The sequence below is a fragment of the Nycticebus coucang genome, chromosome 1 (assembly GCF_027406575.1).
Source record: "Nycticebus coucang isolate mNycCou1 chromosome 1, mNycCou1.pri, whole genome shotgun sequence".
In the NCBI taxonomy this organism is placed as follows: domain Eukaryota; kingdom Metazoa; phylum Chordata; class Mammalia; order Primates; family Lorisidae; genus Nycticebus; species Nycticebus coucang.
The window spans coordinates 178239121-178261903 of NC_069780.1; the positions used below are offsets into that span (position 1 = coordinate 178239121).

At 34.1% G+C, this 22783-nt stretch overlaps 1 protein-coding gene across 2 annotated transcripts in view; it reads left to right on the top strand.

Annotated features, from left to right (window-relative positions):
* Positions 1 to 21715, top strand: part of CDH12 (cadherin 12) — a 439546-nt gene extending 417831 nt beyond the window's left edge. Inside the window, exons 9-12 of one of the 2 annotated variants that reach the window (XM_053596561.1) lie at positions 8957 to 9078; positions 12299 to 12416; positions 16596 to 16847; positions 20161 to 21715. In XM_053596561.1, the coding sequence (XP_053452536.1) occupies positions 8957 to 9078; positions 12299 to 12416; positions 16596 to 16847; positions 20161 to 20660 (992 nt within the window). In that variant the 3' untranslated portion in view covers positions 20661 to 21715. The remainder of the gene's footprint in view (positions 1 to 8956; positions 9079 to 12298; positions 12417 to 16595; positions 16848 to 20160) is intronic. The other variant, XM_053596569.1, reaches the window with a different exon arrangement.
* Positions 21716 to 22783: the final 1068 nt, after the last annotated feature.

A 22783-nucleotide genomic window follows, 5' to 3' on the forward strand; every position in this document is an offset into this window, starting at 1 on the left:
AGCCACGTAAATATAATGGAATTCAAATTTATGTTGTCATAAATTATATTTTATCTTAAACTTTCAACTGCTCGTGGGTACACTATCATAATTAAACTGTTTAGGAGGACGTAAATCAATCAGATTGCTCCATCAAACTCACATATACAACACAAGTGCCACATTTATTTTTTCCTGATTAGTATCTGATTTTCTCAGGAAATTAAAGCAGCATGATGAACTTTTTACCTTAAGGTTAAAATTTGGATTAAAATATATTTAGATATAAATTTCTTTAACATCACATACGAAATATACTTTAAAAATAGAAGATCTTTTTATATGGAAATGTTATTTTATTGACATCATAAGCTATATCATAATTTATCTATTTGTGTAATGATTCTTTTATTTAGGTATGAACCTCTTAGTATCAAAAACTCTATCTTATACATCTTTAAATCCATTGTCTATCCCATTTTCTGGAGTATATGAATGTGCGCACAGTTAATCCATAAATTATGAATAGCTTTATACTTGTTCAAAGTATACGTTACATGTTTTTCTTACATTTCAGATTAAGGTGAGGGTACAATTAGGTTACAATGCTTGCATTTATTAGAAAAACTCCCTCCTATAGTTGTGTCCCTTAGGTTTTAAGAAAACATTATAAAATTATAACATTTTTATAGCAATTTTTCACCAGCATATTTATCATGAATATACATATAACAGCAACATGTTATGGCTCATTTATTTATTTCTTTGTTGGTATAACTTAGAATACCATTCTTAACTATTTAGGATCCAAGAAGTACAATAAAAAAATATCTCTTCCTCAGATTGGCTTTCAGTCTTAGGAACAGTGGACATGGTCAACTGGCAATAAGAAAAAAGCCACATTAAGATGCTGATGCAGAAAAGAAGCTTGGAGGGAAGGTGTTATGGGAGCACACAGAACAATGCCTGAGAAACCTGCCCAATAAGACAGCGTCCTAACTGAATACTAAAATGTCAGGAGAAAATAGTAAAACGAGAGTAAAAGGGTATTGTAGAAGGCAGAAATGGTGTATGTCAAATTCTAGAAATAGAAGAATGCAGAAGATACTCAGAAAAATACAAAGGAATTCAGTTAAGGGAAAGAAAAAGAAAGAAATTGAGGGTAAGTGCAGTGTAATGTGAACCTCCTCTTTCTGTGTCTCTCTCGCTCCCAATCGCTTTTGCCTCCTAGTAATAAAGAAAATCTGCATGAGACATACAGAGCAAGGCTTTTTCTTTTATAATGTTTTGACTTTGTCCTGAAGTAAAGAGGTAAACATTGAGGAAATGCAATCAAAGATAGCATTTGATCTGACTGGTGTTTTAAAATATTTATGCTAGTTGCAGAATAATGAAAGATTGGAGGAAAGAGGGGTTGGATAATGGTAGAAAAATAGTAGAAAGATTTTTTACTTACCTAAGAAACTATGATGACTTATAAAGTAATGTCAGGAAGGACTAACAGCATGGGAAAATTCACAGGAAAGTCAAGAGGTGAAAATGAGATTTGCAACTGATGGAATGCGCAAAAGTAGTGAATGAGCATAAGGGTTGGTGGTCTGTTTTTCACGTGGACAGCAGGGAGGCTGGTGGTCATGTCAACTCAGGGAAAATACCTAAAGCAGTGGCATTTGAAAGGTTTTGAGATCAGTTTTGAAGAAGTTGAGTTTCATATGCTTCCTTCTCAGACAAAAAGTCATGCAAGCAGTAGAGTATCCTGGTTACATGTCCATGAAGTTATTTAGTTTTAATAAATAGATTTGGGATACACTAACTTACAGATTATAAAGAGTATGTGAGTATGAATGCAGAGAACTGAAGTAGTCCAACTGTCCAAACCTAGGCTGTGTAAGAGGCAGATGAAAAGAGGAGTAGATAGAATAATAAACCAGATGCTGATGCTTAGAAGTGAGCAGAAGATATTTAGGAGATACTGTAATAAGCAACATGTTGGTAAATTAATTTGATGATTAAGTAAGGAAAAAGAGAAGATAAAACACAGCTTTGTCTTTTGTGAGTTGTATCTCATTGTTTCTGTGACTTACTTGATTATAGTGAATAGAAAATAATACAATTGCTACATCGAAATATTAAGCAATAATAATATAATAATAATGCAAAGAAAGTAACATTCACATTGTCAAATTAGAGTATGTCTATTATAGAATGAGTGACTCTGAGATTCTGTACGGAGTCATCAGTTAACTTCTTTTTATTATTTTTTTAAGATAATAAAGAATAATAAATTCAGAATAATACAGAATAATAATACAAAATCTTAAACTATAAATAATTTATTATATTATTGTAGGTAGGCATTTCAGAAATTTGATTACTGACCGACACCTATTGACTATTTGGGTTTTAAACACCTCTTTACCAAATTGATATTAGTAGGTTTCACATGACTTCATAATGATTATTTTATGTTGTTGTAATTATATTAAAGAAAGTCATTTGAGAAGAAATTCTACAATTATAACTAGTTTATCACAAAATGAACTGACATCTACAGTTAGGTCTTGCTGACCGTGGGTGAATTCAAGGAAAGTACATCAACTATCATAGTATCATTGGGTCATAGTCCACAGAGGTTTCTTGTTATAGTAGCTGTATCTAACCCATCACAGTTTCTCAGTTCAGTAATTTTTTTTCTTTTTTTTTTTTTTTTTTGTGTGTGTTTTTTTTTTGGGGGCCGGGGATGGGTTTGAACCCGCCACCTCTGGCATATGGGACCAGCACCCTACTCCTTGAGCCACAGGCACCACCCCAGTTCAGTAATTTTTAAAAAATACATCTATTTGTTAATTATTTAATGTTCTAGTATGTACTAGACACTGTTAAACTCCAGAGGTTTAAAGATAAGTATGACACAGTTCTAGGTGTCAAGGAAATCAGAGTGTCTAAAATTGTATGCTGTTGTAAATATTTAAAATCAATGATACGTTCTCCCTACCATTTTCATTAGAACATACTGGTTAGAGGTATTTTGAAAAACTTCTTTTTCCTTGGAGATCAGTTTTGTCAACAACGGCACAGAAGTTAACACCTAACTTTAATACAGGCATATTTGAATAATATAATAGGTATATTTGAATAATTTAAATCCTCTGTATGTGTTGCTCAGTCTAGATCACACTACTGTCACTAAAACAGCTATTGTTAGACATGGTTAATTGTCATTTAAAAGTGAACTGATTTAAAGAGAAAGGCAAAGAAAACCTCTTTTAACCTATTTTATTCATTCATTACATCTAACATGGTTTGCACTATTGTAATTCAGTTTGGGGGGCAAAGCAGGCTAAAGATTCCATTCTTGAAGTTATTGTGGTTGTAACTTCATATAGAGTCACAAAATTGAATTTTGACTTCTGTAGTTTTTCAAAAGTAGATGTCGTTTTTAAATGAAGAAACAAAATAGCTCCAGTGTTTTTTAATATAACAAGAACTGTGTGTTTGTTACTCCAATCCAATTTTTTCTGCCACCCACAAACTCCCCAGCTCTTATTTATTTTGGGCAACAAAGAGGTTGGTAGAATATTTGGAATTATCCTACAGTTTTAAAAAAGAAAAACATCAATAGGAACTTACTTAATACTTTTTATTATCTATTCTATGTTACATAAAATAATCTAAGTACTTCTGTTTATGATTCTCTTGAGTGTAGTTCTTGAAGCCATCTCCAGCATGAAGTCCAGGCTTCCTCTTGCATGCCTCACGGTAGAAAATGGTTTCTCTCCTTCTACCTTTCTCATTTCTTCTGCTGCAAACCATGCAATCCTTTGCTTTTTATTTTCATTTGCATTATAAATATCTTCCCATTTAGCCTTTCCTCAGTGTCAGAAGATGATGGTCTTCCCCTGTTTCTTGAATTCCTGTTACTCACATTGCTCACAAGCTGAGTGATGAGATTTCTCCTGCGAGAAAGTTCTGTCTTACTCTTTGTCCAGCTGTTCCTTGACCAATTGTAACAACAACAAAAGAATCCTACTCTAGTTTTCAAAACATTTCCAATTGGCTTTACGAGAATTCAAAGAAAAGATTGTTTCTCATCTATAAATGCATAACAATGAATCTTTAATTTTCAAATTTTATATATCAGCACAATACTTTGTCAAATGAACTCTTACATGGAATCCAAACATATGACAAAAAGTGAACTGTGGATAAAGTAAAATCCTTCCATTTTCTCTCTGTGGAAACAATTAACAGTAAACAATTAACATGAAAATTAATGTTAAACAATTAACAATAAACAATTAACATGAAAACTATAAGCTTATATAAATTACAATTTCTCTTTATATTTGAAATTGAAATTTTCTAGCATTTATCAAAGGTTATGGTGGTAGTTATAGCAAGTCCACTTCTAGAAAAGATTTCTCAGTCCAAATTCTAACACAAGCATGTGCTCTTCTAATGATAAGGCTAACTGTATTTCCATCAAAAAGTAAGATTTTTTTACACTAGAATGTTCATTGCAGCTCAATTTACAATTGCTAAATCGTGGAAATAACCTAAATGCCCACTAACCCAGGAATGGATTAACAAGCTGTGGTATATGTATATCATGGAATACTACTCAGCCACTAACAAAGATGGAGACTTTACATCTTTGGTATTAACCTGATGGAAGCAGAAAGCATTCTTCTTAGTAAAGCATCACAAGAATGGAGAAGCAAGAATCCAATGTACTCAATTCTGATATGGGGATAATTGATGCTAGTACAGGGTGAGGAAGGGGGATATGGGGGATTGGAAAGAGAGAAGGAGGATGTTGCTGTATGCTAGGCCAGTCAATGACACAGAGGTAGCACTGCAGACAGAATGATTTATTTATTAAGGGAAGACTGGGACTCAGGCCCACACCGATTGCCCATCTTTATTCCCTGTATTATATATTCAAACTTGTCAGATAAGAATAAACAAGAATAAAGAACAAAAGCACTAGTTGAGACTGCCATAAGAAATTTCTCCTCAGCATAAATGTTACAAAGCACATACACATCATTTTTAAGTCTAGAGCATTTAACTTAAAGATGAACTACAAGGACAGCAGGCTGTCTGTTCTGTTCGCCCACCTCCCTAACAGGTTAAATGAAACTTTTGTGTAACTAGAAGTTAAGGAATAGAGCAACAGTTCAGCTCCAGACAGGTGCTAAATCTCCAGCTACAACTTGGTGGGAACCTGAGAAATTCCTTTCTCAAGGCTTTTTTAACAAGTGGGGAGGAATTAACCCTGGGTCTCTGCTGTTTTAGCAAGCAGGGTGGAATTAACCCCCAAGTCTCACTTCTAGCCGAGAATGGAATTTTCCCTTCTCAGGGCCTCGTACCTCAAGGAGCACATATAAGTCTAAGACACCATTCTGGGGTGCAGAAAACTGTGCACCTTCAGAGGGAGGGCAACGGGGGGCGGAGTTACGGTATGTGACACACCTCCTGGGGGTAGGACACAATTATAAGAGGGACTTTACTTAACAAGTGCAAACATTGTAACTTGGTTCTTTGTACCTTCAAGGATTCCCCAGAATAAAAATAAATAAAGTAACAATACAGTGAGGTTTATTTTTTCTTGCCTTGATATTGGAAAGGAGCTTAATATGCTAACATATTTGTTATTTGCTAGTGTATTAAGTATACAGTTTCTATTTTTAATATCTCTTAATCCATGACCTCGATGTAGTCCCTTACTGTGTCTATAACTTCCTTTGTGGCTTCTTTAGAATGATCTTTCTATAGGATCATGACATCTTCAAGAAAAAATAATTTTATTTCTTTATTTACAATTAGATCCTTTAAAAATCATTGTGGTCTGTTGTACTGGATAAACTCTCAAGTACAATGTTGAAAGTGCATGTGAGTGTAAAGAAAAGCCATGCTTGCCCTGGTCCAGTGTTGCAAAGAAAATATTTAGTTTTACCAAGTCCTGTGGCTCATGTCTATAACCCTAGCACTCTGAGAGGCCAAGGTGGGTAGATCGCTTGAGCTCAGGAGTTTGAGACCAGCTTGAGCAAGAGTGAGACACCATCTCTTCAAAAAAAAAGAAAAAGGAGTGAGACATTGTGGCGGATGCCTGTAGTGCCAGCTACTGGGGAGGCTGAGGCAAGAGGATTGCTTGAGCCTTAGAGTTTGAGGTTGCTATGAGCTATCATGGCCACAGCAATCTACTTTGGAGACAAAGTAAGAATGTTTTTAAAAAATATGAAGAAAAGAAGAAAGAAAAAGTAACTATTTGGTTTTTCACTAAATAGTTTTTCTCAGTTTCTTATAGATATACTTATTAGATTCAAGAAATTACCTCTATTCATTGTTTGTTGGGAGTTTTTATCACAAATTGTGGTAGGAGTTTGTCAAATGCTAACCTTTAGTTTATTGGGATAAATATATGATTTTTTTCTTCATTCTTCTATTTATATGGTGACTTTGGGGGGAATGTTAAACCAACCCTGCATCCATAGCAAAAATACTATTTGGTCATTGTGTATTGCATCTTGTATCTTAATGCTTATTTTGATTTGCTGATACATTGTTAAAGAATTTTTGTTTAGGGCAGATGATAGTCTATGCTTTTGTTTTCCTGAAATATTGTTAATTGGCTGTGGTATCAAGACACATGGAATGAGGCTGTAAGTGCTTCCTCCTTTAATTTCTAAAAAAGTTTATTAAAAAATATTGTTTTTTAAATATTTAATAGACTCTCCAGTGAAACCACCTGGATTTGAGTGTTTCTTTGTGGGAATATTTTTTCTTTAAAAACTTCATTATCCTAATTGTTTTAAGCATGTTAAGATTTCTATTTATTCTTTAGTCAGTTTGGGTAATTTGCATTTTTATAAGAATTTGTCCATTTCATCTATGTTGACAATTTTTTTTTAGTGGAAAACACTTAAAAATATTTCTTTATAATTTTTAAATTTAACTTATAATAAGAAGTAATGTTTCTTCCTTCATTCTTTATTCTGATTTTATACCATTTTTTTGTTTCTTCTTCATTTAAGATATTCTTAAAATATTAATTAGGTAGTTCTAACCCAACTTGACTCTGAAACTGTGGGATCTAATTGAGGAGAAGAAAAGCATTTTGAAGGCATGAAGCACATACAGAATTATTTGAGCCTCAAATTACTAAGCAACTTGTTATCAAATATATATATTCTTATATTTAAGAATTCAGTGGTAACTAACATGACATGGTATTATTACTAAATAATTCTATAATAATACTTACACACTGAATCAAGGTTGAATGCATTCATCATTATTGTCTCAAATAAACAATAGATAAATCAGAAAAAAATAGTTCATCCTTTTTCAACATAATTTAGTGAATAATATATAAAAATGAAAGAATGCTACATTCTTATATACTTATAAATAATATTCACTTGTGATGGGGGTGGGACACAATTATAAGAGGGAGTTTACCTAACAAATGCAATAAGTGTGACCTGGTTCTTTGTACCCTCAATGAATCCCAATAATAATAAAAAAAACATTAACTTGTTACAATTACAATGGAGTAGTTCTCAAACTGGGATGTTATAGCTTCTATGTTACTTAAAAATATAAAGTCATTTATAATGATTTTGGTTTATTTTTTAATGAGTTTTAGCTCAGGAAGTTATTTCGCACATTAGAATTAGTCATGTGGTAAGACTTTGTATACATTCATCAAAGCATTCCGAGAAGGCTATAAAAATTTGGAGAAAGAAGGAGGGAGAAGTGGGGAAAAGAAGAGCAGAGAGAGGGAAGGAGGGAGGAGGAGGGGCCTTGGTGTGTGCCACACCTTCTGGGAGCAAGACACGGTTGCAAGAGGGACTTTACCTAAAAAATGTAATCAGTGTAACCTGGCTTATTGTACCCTCAATGAATCCCCAACAATAATAAATAAATAAATAAATAAATAAATAAATAAATAATTTGAATATTCATTAACACAGCAGGTAAATTTAACATGTAAATCTATCAATAGAGAAAGTATAATGGAATAAGCATGGCCTTTGGATTTTCATAATCCTGGATTTATACCTTAACTCCACATTCTTCTGGGCAAGGTGCTTTAGCAATTTTAGAGTTTATCTATCTGCAACACTTTTTAAGATAAAATTTTATATCAAATAAGTTAAAGCTTTAAAAAATTTATGCTTTATTTTTTACTTTATTATTTCTACTGTCTTCAACAAAAGACAGAAATATGGATGATAATGAATAGGCTGGAGCAAAAATTTGTGATGGGATTTTGACCGAGATGCCTTCTTCAAACCAACCTTGTTTTTGATACTGTAGACAAAAGTTATTATTTAACAAACCCTTGTTTACTCATTCCTTTGTTATCAAATGCACATAATTTTAAGGTTGTACCCTAGCTTACCATAGTCCATCTCTTAGCTCTACTTTTTAAAATCTATTTTTCTAATTTTCATGTATAAAAAGCTCTTTCTCCATTGTTCTCCTAGTTTTTTCATTATCAGGAGAAAGGTTCTAGAAAGGATCATTTTGAGAGAATCATTTAAATATGCAGATAATTCAACCAATACAATTTTCATTATAGGAGCACGGTAAGGAAAACTACATTTTCTTAATTGATGAAAAAATATTACTATTGATGAAGACTGGTTCTGTTAAATAAACCGCATATGGTGACTAAGTAATTTTGCTACACTCATTATAAAATATGGATTAAATAATTGGCCTTGCTTTGCTTGTGAATTTCAGGGACAAACCCCGGCAAAATATATTTCTAGATCTCTGACAGCCAATATTAATATCTTACTTGTTTATCCTTTTATTAAAAAATAGTTGGAAACTTCAGAATTTTCCAAAATAGGAAGTGTTCTATATAAAAACAAATTTTAAAAATATTTAAATACTGGTTTTTATAGAAGCAATGACTGACCCGATTTTGTAATTATCTCTGTGTTCTTAATGTTTTCAACAGGTAATCCTTTGTTAACCAGCAAAGTCAATATATTAATTAATGTCCTAGATGTCAATGAATTTCCTCCAGAAATATCTGTGCCATATGAGACAACTGTGTGTGAAAATGCCAAGCCAGGACAGGTATCATAACAATATTATTTATCAAAAGTGTGTAAACATGCACTATACATAATATGTGTGTTTTAAGTTATAAATATCTTTTTCAGTGCTCACACTTTTATGCTGCTTAGTGGAACCTTCGTGTCATAGCTCTAAACCATGGATGTCTACCAGCTGTTTAGCTATTAAATTAAAATAAACATTAAATAAAATTTCATAAAAAAATCTCATTCACAATAGCTGTATTCCAAGTGGCCAATAACCATAGGTGACGAATGGATACCATTTTACTAAGGACAGATGTGGAATATTTTCCTAAGAATAGAAACATCTTATCAACTGTACTGCTCTCATCTTTCATTTGACAATTTGGGGAATCATCAATATCCGTACATCATAAAATATTGAGTGATATTTTCTTAAGTAAGAAATATGCATCCTTAATTTATTTGTAGAACAATCATTTATTTTTTATTATACGTAACATTTATGGAATTGACTCAGCTCAGGAAGATGGTTCTCACCGAGGGTCTCTAATGTGACCATAGTCAAGTGATGGCTGGAGGTAGAGTTATCTCATTGTCTTCACTCAATGTGGAGTTGATTGTAGCTAATAGTTGGAATATCTTTTGAGACTGCTAGCTAGAACACCTCAAGCAGCCTCTCTGTGGCTGGGCTTCCTTATAGCATGGTTGCTAGGTTCCAAGTGTAACCATCCCTCAAAAACAAACAAAGAACAACAACAACAACCACAACAAAACAGATGGATGCTGCATCTCTTTTGATGACAGAGTCTCATAAGTCATAAAGTATAACTTCCACCATCTCCTATTCACTAAAAACAAGTTAATAAGACCAGGCCAAATACCAGGTAAGAGGAATTAGATTTGGATATATTTCAAAACCACTTCTAAGGAAGTGTCATGATATTACCAAAATTAACAATAATTTTGCATCCTTAATTTTGAATATGGACAGGAATGCGCTCAAATGTTATCACCTCAAATGCATCCACAATTTACATATGATGAACACTTACTTCAATTTTGAAAATTGTACAATGCATAAATACCTGAGCTCAGATAAGTAGCCTGATCTGGTATTTTGGGAAGCAAAAAGAGATTTGCCAAAATTTCACAAGTTAAATATTTTCTACTATGTCAATATTTATAATCCAATTCTTTTTATCTTTTATTTTATTTGAGACATTAATGGTTTCACATCAATCAGAATCTTAGCATGCTCCAAATGAAAACCTTTAGAATCAGAGTTCCCTTTAGTGCTGTTTATCATTTAGGTAATAATAGTTCTGTATATTATTAAATTTCTAATATCTAATAAAAGATCTAAACAATGAAAGAATCTGAATGGTTGAAAATAGGAAGTACTTAAGATCAAACTGATTTTCTTAGGTCTATACAAAGTTGTGAAAAACCTGTCGAGTCCTTTGAGGCTTTTATTTAAAATAGTATCTGTTGGACTTTTTGCATCCCCTTGAGCACAAAGCGTAATCCTAATAGGTCCCTAAAATTTTTAGGGATTGTGATAGGTGAGCATTTTCTGCTTTTGACCTCAGCCATTTTGTCCCTGACATTACATACTATGCCTAGGAACTCTCTCTTCTGAATTTTGCTCAAATTATCTATCTACCTACCTACCTACCTTCCTACCATTTATTATCTATCTGAAAAAAATAGAAAAGGAAGAAAGATGATACTATGTGAATCAGTGAAGATATATAAAAGTTGTTTTCCCTGGAGCAGTGACTCCCAACTGACACTACCAGATAGGTGTTCGTCTATAACAAAGTCTAAAAAAGTTGTATGTAGCTGTTCTAAAGAAGCTTAGTTTAAGGTCATCTTTTTGATATGTTTTGATGTTAAATGCCTTTAATTTAAAAATGGTATTCATTTACAGTTTACAGTAGTTAGAATCAAAGCAAAACAAAGTTCAACAACTAAATATTGTTACCTAACTGATACATGGAAGTCTTAGGGAGGAACTAGAATGAGCTGAGGACATGTGGTCTACATGAAGGAAAGTTGAAGAGTATAGGTGTTAATTCTTTAACTACATTACCACCTTCCATGATCTAGCATTCATTGCTGAATAATGGAAAGTCTCACCTATGACAATTTTAACGGATTAATAGATCCTGTGCAATTAATTCACACTAAAAGGCCAGTTATTAGTTAAACTACAGTTATTAGTACTGCGTCAGATATTCAGAGTCCCAGTGATAATCTGTCTCTCTATCCATGTATCTATGTATGCGTGTGCACTTACATGAGAAAGCAGATCATAGTCATTAGATTTTTAACTGAACTGTATTTGAATATCATCAATGTTAGATCACATGATACATGCTTTACATACTGGGACCAAGATACAGTATTTGAAATCTAATGTTTTTCTCTGGAAATTTCAAATTTAATATAAAAGTATGATTACCTGCCCTACCCTCTCTCACGCACACTTCTGGAAATACTGTCTGATGCTCATCATTACATATGGTAATAAATAAATATCTCTTTGTCATAAATTAAAAATTGTGGTTTGACACTCACAAGTAATTTTTATTTCAAATTTTTAAGGCCATCTTTAAAATACCTGGTATTCAGCTACAAAATATGCAACCTATGGGAGAAAGTTAGAAAACATTTTGAAACAAGGATAATAGTGCTTATCTTTTAAAAACCCTATGAAAACAGAATTTGTGTTCCTACACAATGAGGTAAACAAACACAGAGACAAAAATAGAAATCCATCTTTTATAGATCTTTTTCTCATTATTTTACTTATTTATGAAAATAAAACCCATTGTTACAAAACATAACAGCACTAAAATGTTGCTACTGCAAGGGCTTTTACATAATCAGACATTTTGTTTCTAGTAACACTCTCATATTTGGGCTAGAAAGCATTTATTTCATCTAATTTAAAATGCAAGCAAGTACATTTTAATTTTATTTTGCTTATAAGCGAAAATTTCCAATGCTGGTATGCTTTTTGGTTATACGTATATTGATTTGGAATCAGCCCATGTCCTGTAACTGTATCTGTCATTATTGCCTGTAAATGTTAGAGATTTGTTTATAAATACTATGTGTAAATAATTGGCCCACTGATATTGATTCAAAAAATGTCATTTCTGTTTACTTGCATGCTTCATTAAATAAACTTATTAGCCTGTGTGTAAAATTCCTTTGAAACTAATGACTGAATCTCAACTTTGTTGCAGATAATTCAGACAGTCAGTGCTGCAGACCGAGACCTTTCACCTGCTGGGCAGCAATTCTCCTTTAGAGTATCACCTGAGGCTGCCATCAAACCAAATTTTACAGTTCGTGACTTTAGAAGTAAGTAGAACCATGGAAAGATGTACCTCTAATCATGTACCTTGACAAACAGACACAGGGGGAGGAATCCATGCTTTTCTTAGAAACAGTTACATAGAACATGAAAGTCCTTAAATAAGAAATGCAAAATTCTATAGCTACCAGAAAATTAAATACTTAATCTACATAGAGCATTTACTAAGGCAGTTTCCTTGAAATATATATGCTGACAGTGCCTCAATGAGTCAAGCAAATAAAATCTGGAAAATTGAATGTTTTCCCTGTTTTAAATACATTATTTGTCAGAAGAGCACATCACTTACACTTTGCAAATAGGAAAGTCTTTAGTAACTATCTTACTAAACAGCACAGGTTAAAAATGCGAGCATTGTACATTAGAACAATACAGGTTTGAATTCCCACTGAAATAACAGACTCTTAATGTATAAAATTATGCTAAATAATGTCATATTCATAGTATTAATATTAAATAAAATTATGTATTCATAAGCTTTAGCATAATGCCTAAAATAAGTTACTGTCAAGGTAATAGTCATATTTACCCAATTATGTCATATTTACACAATTACTAATAATATTAATATCATATCTCTACTGCTAACATTAATACTACTGCTAGTAATATTTGATCTGCTTTATTATAATAAGTACTATAAAAATATAAAGGATACTAAACTAGAAATATTGAGTACCAGCCAATTTTTATGACTAGATTAGTTCTGCGAACTGGGGTATTTTATCTCCTGTAAGTTTCCTCAGTCTATAGATAAGGATCAGAAACCCTAAATATATGGTAATTGAGTTTTAAAAAGCTGTATTTTTAATAAAATCAATACATATAAAACAAGTGAAAATCCTGTGATGAAATTATAACAATGATAACGACTGATAGAAGTCAAGGGATGTTTTGAGAAAACAAGTTTGTTGCAAATAATTAAGAATATAAATCAGTTTCCACAATTATATCACTGAAGGAAGTTGCAGACATTTTTCCAGATATAATGATATAATGTGATAAGTGGCCATCAGTGAAATAGTGATCCAAACTTGAGGTACTTTGCGAGTAGGATGACTACATATATTATCATAAACACTGGAACACATTTGACAATGGGAGAGTGGAAGTGAGAATATTAATAATTCTAAATTAGAGCAACACACATAAAGAGACCAGTCCTAGATGAAGTGGACCCCAGGGTCCCCTTACCTCTAAGCCATTTAAAAACCTAATGGCTTTAATCCAATGGCTTTAGTAGTTTTTGAAAGATTTAAGAAAGTGTATAATATATGCAGATTTGCATTTTAGGGAGATCGGTTTGGTTGCCTATGGAAAAGACATTAAGGAAGATTAAAAAAAAAAAATCTCATTCTGATGTCCTTGCAGTAACTGGTGGGAATCTTAAAGTAATGGCTGCGAGGGCCGAGGGAAGTGGATGGAGATAGAATTGATAGGACTTAAGGATAGATCACTCAGATGTGATATGTGAATATAAAGGAGAAGAAGACAAATCAGATCCCGGCCTTCAGCTATTAGGTAGATGGCCACATCATTCACTCAATGTTCAGTGTGGACTCTTTCCATCATGGTGTCTTTGTTGAAGGATCATTAATCATGATAATGTGAATCAGTTGATCTTGCCTCCTAGCAGGGTGTTATCGTGCAGCTGAGACGTATACTTGCCACAAAATTCCACATGTCGTTCCTGTGCTGCTTGTTTTATCTTGTTATGTTTACATGTATAAGGTTTTCTTTTTTTTTTAATCTTTGTGGCTAGAATTTTAAGAGTGAAAATAAAGTTTAATGTCCTTTTATTCTTCCCACTATGAACGGCACAGTCAATTTGACATGGTCAGTTCTCAATAAGTAATAAATTGCAAATAAATATTTTATGCTTTTTTGACATAAATTGAGTTCCAGTGTACCCAATACCTGTTTGCCTCCTCCAAGTGCAGACACATCAGACTTTTTACTTCTATTAATCACTTTTTCCAAAGTTATTTATAAACTTTATTTCTTGACTGTTTCTTTTTACAAGTCTCAAGTATTCGGCTACCAATTATTGACGATTTCAAGGTTGCTTCAACGAGTCCACATTTTTTCATTTCTAATTATAGCACATAAAGTTTTTTTTATCTTGGTGTTTCCTATTTCAATAAGTGTAGAGAAGCCGTCTAAATTTCAGTTGTTGAATTTCAAGTCTACAAATAGAACAGTTAAATATGATTGAAAGAGTAACATGATTGTGAAAGACCTGATTGAAATAAATAATGTACTTTTTTAATTTTAATTTTTACATATACATGTGTTAATTAGGTTCCTTTTTTATTGCCTTCACAAAATTAAAAAGACTTAAAATTTAATAACAATAACTATGTTTAAGATAAGGATTAGAGACAAAAAACTTGTAAAGAACGAATGAACATAAATAATGTACTTTTATAAAATTATTTTACCTGATTCTCAGGTGAGTATCATGCATGTCTATCATAATTAAATAGTATATTTCTAAAAATATGATAGTGTTTCCAGGAATTACTTTCACTGAGACAAAAAAAGAGAAATGTTGTTATCAAATAGTAACAAAATAGTGAATAAAAGCAAATTTCTGCTTCTTTGTATAAAAATAAACTAAATGAAAAGCAAATACATGCAAAAGAACAGTCTTAGGCCAGATGCAGTTGCTCATACCTGTAATCCCAATACTTTGGGAAGCCAAGGTGAAAGGATTGCTTGAGGCCAGAAGTTTGAGAGCAGCTTAAGCATATAGAAAGACCCCATCATAGAAAGACCCCATCTCAATATATATAAATTTGTCCCAACTGCTCTGGAAGCTGAGACAGGAGGATTGCTTGAACCCAGGAGTTGGAGGTTTCAGTGAGCTGTGATGCTGCCACCATACTCCAGCCTGGGTGACAGATCAAGATTCTGTCTCAAGAAAAATAAAACAAAAACAGAAATTTGCATTGTTTTGGATTATTGCAAGTAAATATTATTATCATTGATTTAATCAGAATCACAATGAATTAATTTATAATTACATTAAAGCAGTGATGGCTATAATTCATGGTGTTTTCAATTTGTTAGAATCTTGATGTTTTTAACATAGTTTATTTTCCTTTCCATAGTTCTTACTCTAGATGTGCAACATTTAAAGTATTTATATTCATACAAATATCTATATAACATATGTGAACATATAAACATACACAGTATATCAACCAAAAACTGTTTTAATCTGAAATATCTGTGGCTCAAAGGAGTAGGACACCAGTCCCATATACCAGAAGTGGTGGGTTCAAAGCCAGCCACGGCCAAAAACTGAAAAAAAAAAAAAAAAAAAAAACTAAAATAGTCGATGACTTTTAATCTATTTAAGAACAGGTTCTAATCGCCAAAATGTGGAAACAGCCTAAATGCCCACCAACCCAGGAATGGATTAACAAGCTGTGGTATATGTATACCATGGAATACTATTCAGCCATTAAAAAAAATATGGAGACTTTACATCCTTCATATTAACTTGGATGGAAGTGGAAGACATTATTCTTAGTAAATCATCACAAGAATGGAGAAGCATGAATCCTATGTACTCAATTTTGATATGAGGACAATTAATGACAATTAAGGTTATGGGGGGAAGAAGAAAGAGGGATGGAGGGAGGGGGGTGGGGCCTTGGTGTGTGTCACACTTTATGGGGGCAAGACATGATTGCAAGAGGGACTTTACCTAACAATTGCAATCAGTGTAACCTGGCTTATTGTACCCTCAATGAATCCCCAACAATAATAATAAAAAAAAAAGAACAGGTTCTTCTGTAAGATACTTCACAGTCTTTGCTCTTTCTTTGTGTATGAATACTTCCATAAAAGAATTTTTGCAATGATATTTTGATGTCAGAAAAAATAATTCAATATAATATACACAGTATTATAAATCATTCTATAATCTTCCTGAATAGAAAATTTAATTTTTTCACCAGACAAGATTCTTCATCTTTTTTCCAATGATTATTTTGATTACGTTTTGGCAGCTTTCATGATGATAAAAGAAAGAATTAAAATAAGAATGCACTTTTCTGATTAAAGAAAAGTGCCTTCTACCATTTAGCAGATGTCAGCATTAGGATTTGAAGTGAAGCTCATAGTAACCATGGTATCATGAATGTCATGTTTTGTAGACAACACAGCTGGAATTGAAACCAGAAGAAATGGATACAGCCGCAGGCAGCAGGAGTTGTATTTGTTCCCTGTTGTAACAGAAGACAGCAGTTACCCCGTCCAGAGCAGCACAAACACCATGACTATTCGAGTTTGTAGATGTGACTCTGATGGTACCATCCTGTCTTGTAACGTGGAAGCAATTTTTCTACCTGTAGGACTCAGCACCGGGGCTTTAATTGCAATCCTACTGTGCGTTGTTATCCTCTTAGGTTGGTTTCCACCTTAATCATCACCCCCCCTCTTCTCTCTCCTTCCCATTTATCTCTGTATTCAATTCATTGCATTAACATGTCACATCCGGACAGAAAATAATAGATCTGTCTTAAATTAATATTTTTTAAAATTATATTTATATTTCATGCCTCCTAGATATATAATATGGGGAATAAATACGATGAATAACATCACCAAAAATGTAAAATATATTCAAGACCTAGGGGACGTTAAACTACTAACAGTTTGTGACCCTTGTGACAGTGAAATTCTCTGTAATAAATATCCGTTTACAACAATGGCTTCTCAATTCCTCTTACACCCTAGTAACAGCTGTCTAATGAGAGATAATGTAATCTTAAAAAAATGCTAGATGAATCATATTTCTCAAGTTCTAGTTTAGTAGAGAAAGGACAGAAAGAACTAGAGTATAAAGGAATCTCCACGTTCGTGTTTCTTTCCTCTGCAAGCTGCCAGCCAGAAGTAATTCCTCTCCTACTTTTCTTGCAACTCCTCACATCAAAATTCTAACCATTCCCACTAGAACAGAATAGACAGAAATATCTGGAAGCACTGCAGAATAAAAAGACTGTAGCAGATGTATTCTGCAGTGTCTCTGTGGGAGTGAATATAAACCTACTTCAGGGGTTTTCCTCTGCCATCAACCCCGTTCTGCTTCTCCATTTCACTCAATGGATTCACAAAAGTAGAGAGAAACTTGACTTTGTCAGCCATTCCTTCAAGTTTAAATTACAACAGATGTGCAACCGTACAGTGTGGAATCAGTTTATATATGCATATTTATTACTGAAGCAAAGATAAACTGACAAATATGGATACCTGACTTTATCTCTAGGATATAAAATAATACATATTTTAAATTATTAGCATGTAGAGTCTGGAGTAAGGCATTATATTACACATGCGTATAACACTTTGTGGGGAACCTTCCTTGAGTCAAATGTTCACACTGGCTTGGAGAGTGAAGTTCAAGTCCAATTTGCATGGCATAGGTGTTAAGTTCACGTGAGTAACTTTGGCATACAGAATAAAGTATTTTTAATATCCTTAAAATTACAATATATGATCCTTTGCAATTAATAATAAATTGTCCTTACTTATGCTGATGATATAAACCTTAAAAGGGCATGTTCAAAAATAATATTTTCACTTGTAAAATTAAGCATGATCAATTAGGCCTTTAACATCTAATCAAGTGTTTCCCATCCCCTCCTCTTGTAAATATCTGAGTTTCAGGGTATTTCTATGTTGTGAAAGTTAGCACAACTAAAATAGAGTCATGAATGTCAGGAAACCTTTGACACTTAGAGCCAGAGATAGGTCATGGAAAGAGTTTTTCCTCTTACATTTCTGACAACAGAAAAGACCAGGCCCAAACCTTGTACAAAGGCCATCACCACCTTATAGAGAGTAACTCTCAAAGACATGTGCCCAGCAACTGCCTGTCCACCCTCAGACTTGCATCCCTTTTCTTACTGATCTTTGTAGCCAACAGCAATTATTTCAAAATAATTATGTAATCGTCCTCACATTTTTCATTTATAAACCTTTGTCTTTCTCCACCTCCCTGAAAATGCACATAGTGTATATGGCCTTCATGCTTGCGGTGCAATGCTCTATTTCCAGACAAATCTCTTTTCTTTTAGAAAGGCTTTCTGTTTATGTAGGTTGACAGTATCAAGCTAGCATGCCTTCCTAAGTTCTGGGCCTTCTCCTTTGGCCTTGTTAGCCTCATGCAACATAGATAACCTGCTCAGGTCCCCCTGCCACCTGCCACTCATTAATCCAGGAACTCCTGAGCATCCACTGTGTCCCCACACTGTTCTCCACATCGTGAATTTGCTACTGTACAGCAGTGGACAATGATGTGCTTTGTACTGCCACTGGGTTCTCTTAAAAATCTATCTATCTGTCCTTTCACCTCTGTGACCTATCTCAAATTCCTGTGACTCCTCCAGCTGCTTCTCAGGCATTCTCATACCTTTTCTGAGGAGAAGGAAAGCACAGGAGATTTGTGACTCTGGGCTGTTAGGTGACACTTAGATGCATTTCAGTTGTGACTTTCTCAGCCATGACAACTCTAAAGACAATTTATATACAGCCCTTCTCCGTGAAGCCTCAGCCTCTCCAGTGATCCCTGTGTCTCTTCAGTTCTGAGATTCCCAAGAGGCCCGCTGTGCGGAAGCTTTATTGAGGTTTCCTCCCTCCTGCTGTGTTCCTTAGCGTCGTGGCATCCCCACCTGTCACACAGGTCCTTGACCTGCTTCCAACTAGTCCAACTCTAATTTTGGAGTGAGAGGGAATAAGTGATTTTCACCATCATGCGTTCTTCTGTATTTTCCAATTCTATGACATGGGTCTTCTACAGTCTGCTGGGGTAAATCTTCTCCATTGGGGTGGTGACCTTAGCACCGCTGCTGGGAGGAGAGGGGTATAATGAGGAGCAAAGCTGAGCGCTGACTTGTTTGTATCTGAGCCCCTTCACCCATAGAAGAAATAAACACCACTGATGCTTTAAATCAACCGGAAACAGATTTCAAAACAAAAGTGCCTCGATCAACTATTTCAAATGTTATCTTGTTTCATGAAGGTAACCTGAGCATTACACATTCGATTTGGAAAATATCTCAATATGGCAGGACACAGGTTAAAGTAATTAGAGGTTTTAGCCTGTAAAATTCATAACACTACGGCCCTTAGGTTTTATATTTTCCTTTCCTCCTTTCTTCCTTCCTATATCTACTTCTTATTTATCGCTTTTGAAAATGATTTGAATAGTGAAGAATTGTGTTTATTTTATTAGAAACATAATTTTTAACCTATCCTTGAAATGTTAACAATTGGGAAATTAACTATGAATGATATCTGTGCATTACTTATAGATGGTAATAGTCTATAAGTTTGAATGATAAGAGTTTAGCTGTATCAACCCTTACAGCTCTCTCTATGGTGAGAACACCTATTATTTCCTTTTAAAAGTATTTGGCAGAAGACTGTTTAACCTGACTCTAAAAAAAATTAAATACATGCTATACGAACACAAATGTTTGACTTTGTGAGTAACTTTGCTGTAGTTTCTTGTTAGTTATAATTTCAAAATGAAGTTGGCTTTAGACAATGACAAAATGTCAACTTATGTAGAAGCCTATTGACCATATGTATCCTTTAAAAATATAAGAAGACTATGAGTGAAACTCAGCCAGCCCTGATTGATTTTACTTTTTATTAAGAGATAAAAGCCAAGTACGTGCTTTCTATTCTGAAACTGAAACTTCTGTCTTGTTCCAGCCATAGTTGTGCTGTATGTGGCACTGAGAAGGCAAAAGAAGAAAGACAGTCTGATGACCTCCAAGGAAGACATCCGAGACAACGTCATCCACTACGATGACGAAGGAGGCGGGGAGGAGGACACCCAGGCTTTCGACATCGGGGCTCTGAGAAACCCAAAAGTCATTGAAGAGAACAAAATTCGCAGGGATATAAAACCAGACTCTCTTTGTTTACCTCGCCAGAGACCCCCCGTGGAAGATAACACAGACATAAGAGATTTCATTCATCAAAGGCTACAGGAGAATGACGTGGACCCCACTGCCCCACCGTATGACTCATTGGCTACATATGCTTACGAAGGAACCGGATCCATGGCAGAGTCCCTCAGCTCTATCGACTCTGTCACCACAGAAGCTGACCAGGACTACGACTATCTGACAGACTGGGGACCCCGCTTTAAAGTCTTGGCAGACATGTTTGGTGAAGAAGAGAGTTACAACCCTGATCATGTCACTTAGGGGAGGCGTGAAAGCTGGAACACAACCAAGAGGAAGAATCTGGAGAAAAAAGAAAGAAAAAGACACACAAATATAATCACACATGCACACACAGAGACACACACACACACAGATCCACGCTTTATAGGGACAAGATTTCTTTGATTACCTGGTTTCTAGCAAGTTGCTATATTTATCATATTGTCAGTTTTGGTTTATTCTGTCAACACAAGATAAATCCTGTAATATGTACTTGCTTTGTTATGTTTTGTTTTGTTTTTAGAATCACACTGAGACAAGCTCAGGCCTATTAAATACAATTTACTGACATGACAACCTAGAATGAAGATAGCTCTGTGGCATCACGGTGGAAGAGTGTTAGATTTTTCTTAATTCCACTAAAGTGCCTATTGAAACTCTCATCATTTAAAGTGGTGTACAGTGCACTCTGCTGTGATGGCATGGCAGGAGTCAGAGATAAGGAAGACATAAAACAAAGACACTGTTTTTATGTCAAGGAGCAATAGCTACATGCTGACTCTCCTCATTCTTTTCGAGAAAATAAAGAAGAACAGTTTCTGAACTCCATCTTCTTGTAATCAAAGGTTTTTCTTTTTCTTTTGAAACTGTATGCCGAAACATTTGTTTTTTCCTGCCCTTACAGAAAATTGAAATAAAAATGGCAATATCAAATTCAATCTGTACGTCTTGGATTTTAAAAGGAAGGGTTGATCTTAATGTTAGTTCATATTAAAGATGTTCATTAACATGTTACCTTTTTTCCAAAAAATAAAATGATACAGAAAAAATCTCTCTCTTTATTAAGAGAGGCCTCAGGACTCAAATTCCATATTAAAATAAATCTTTGTTTTATTTAATATTGTTTTGGTGTGTGGAAAATTGGTTTTGAAAACTCCAGATCATGTGAGTTTCTTTAGTCCTAGATAAAATTTTCAGATTGTGATTTGATGGAAATTTCAGGGGGAAATAAAGTCTCATTAATTTAAACATGGGAAGAGAAATTCATTACACAGTTTCTCAGAGTTTTTTGTATTCTAGTGATTTTTAAATGAGCAATGAAAATAATAAACAGTGTATATCAAAATGATACAGGGTGGATTTATAACATATCTAAAACATTTATTATACATTACTGAACAAATAAAAATTAGGGACTTTGTAAAGCTCAAGCCAATGACTAAATCATAAAACGGACACAAATTTTACTTCAGGTAGCAGACTGATTAGGTTTACTAACGTGGATTTTAACTTTGTGATGCCATTATTATATTGGAGCTCAGAGTTATCCCTTTGCTCTCTCACCTTCCACAATTCTAATACGCATGGTCCTTTACCACTTCCATGTAAAGAACATTTTAATCTGATGCCAATTTCTCAGAAAAATCAGATTTTATAAGCATATTAGTAAACTATCCTCACATACATTAATTTTCAGTAGTTTGTCCACTCTCTGTAACTACACATAAAACAGACACAAATGAATTATAAGGTAGTATGATTTCTCAATATTATGACATAAAAGTGACTACTGAAATATTGACACTACATGTAGGAAAAAATCGGTTACTTAGCGATCCATCCTGAAGATGTCAATATCTAGCTGTATTTATAAAATACGTATGAATATAACTAGTATATGCAAGGTCATGAAGCAAAAAAAACCCAAAAAATTCAACATGGGAAGAAACAGGTAGAAATGTGGCTAATACAAAAAAATTATATTCATAACTATTCATTTGTAAGTGCCTACTTTAAAATTATTTGACTACCAAATATGCTATGGCAATGGGACCATTAGAATCTGCATTTCCCATGCTTTTTGGGGTGTCTTCCACTTGCATAATCTCCATTCATTCATTCCTCCCTCCCTCCCTTCTTTCCTTCCTTCCCTCCTTCCTTTCTGAGACAGAGTCTCACTTTGCTCGAGTGCTGTGATGTCACAGCTCACAGCAACCTCACACTCTTGGGCTTAAGTGATCCTCTTGCATCAGCCTCCCAAGTAGCTGGGACTATAGGCGCCCACCACAACACCCGGCTATTTTTAGAGACAAGGTCTTGCTCTGGCTCAGGTGGGTCTCATGGGCTCAGGCTATCCACCCACCTTGGCCTCCCAGAATGTTAGG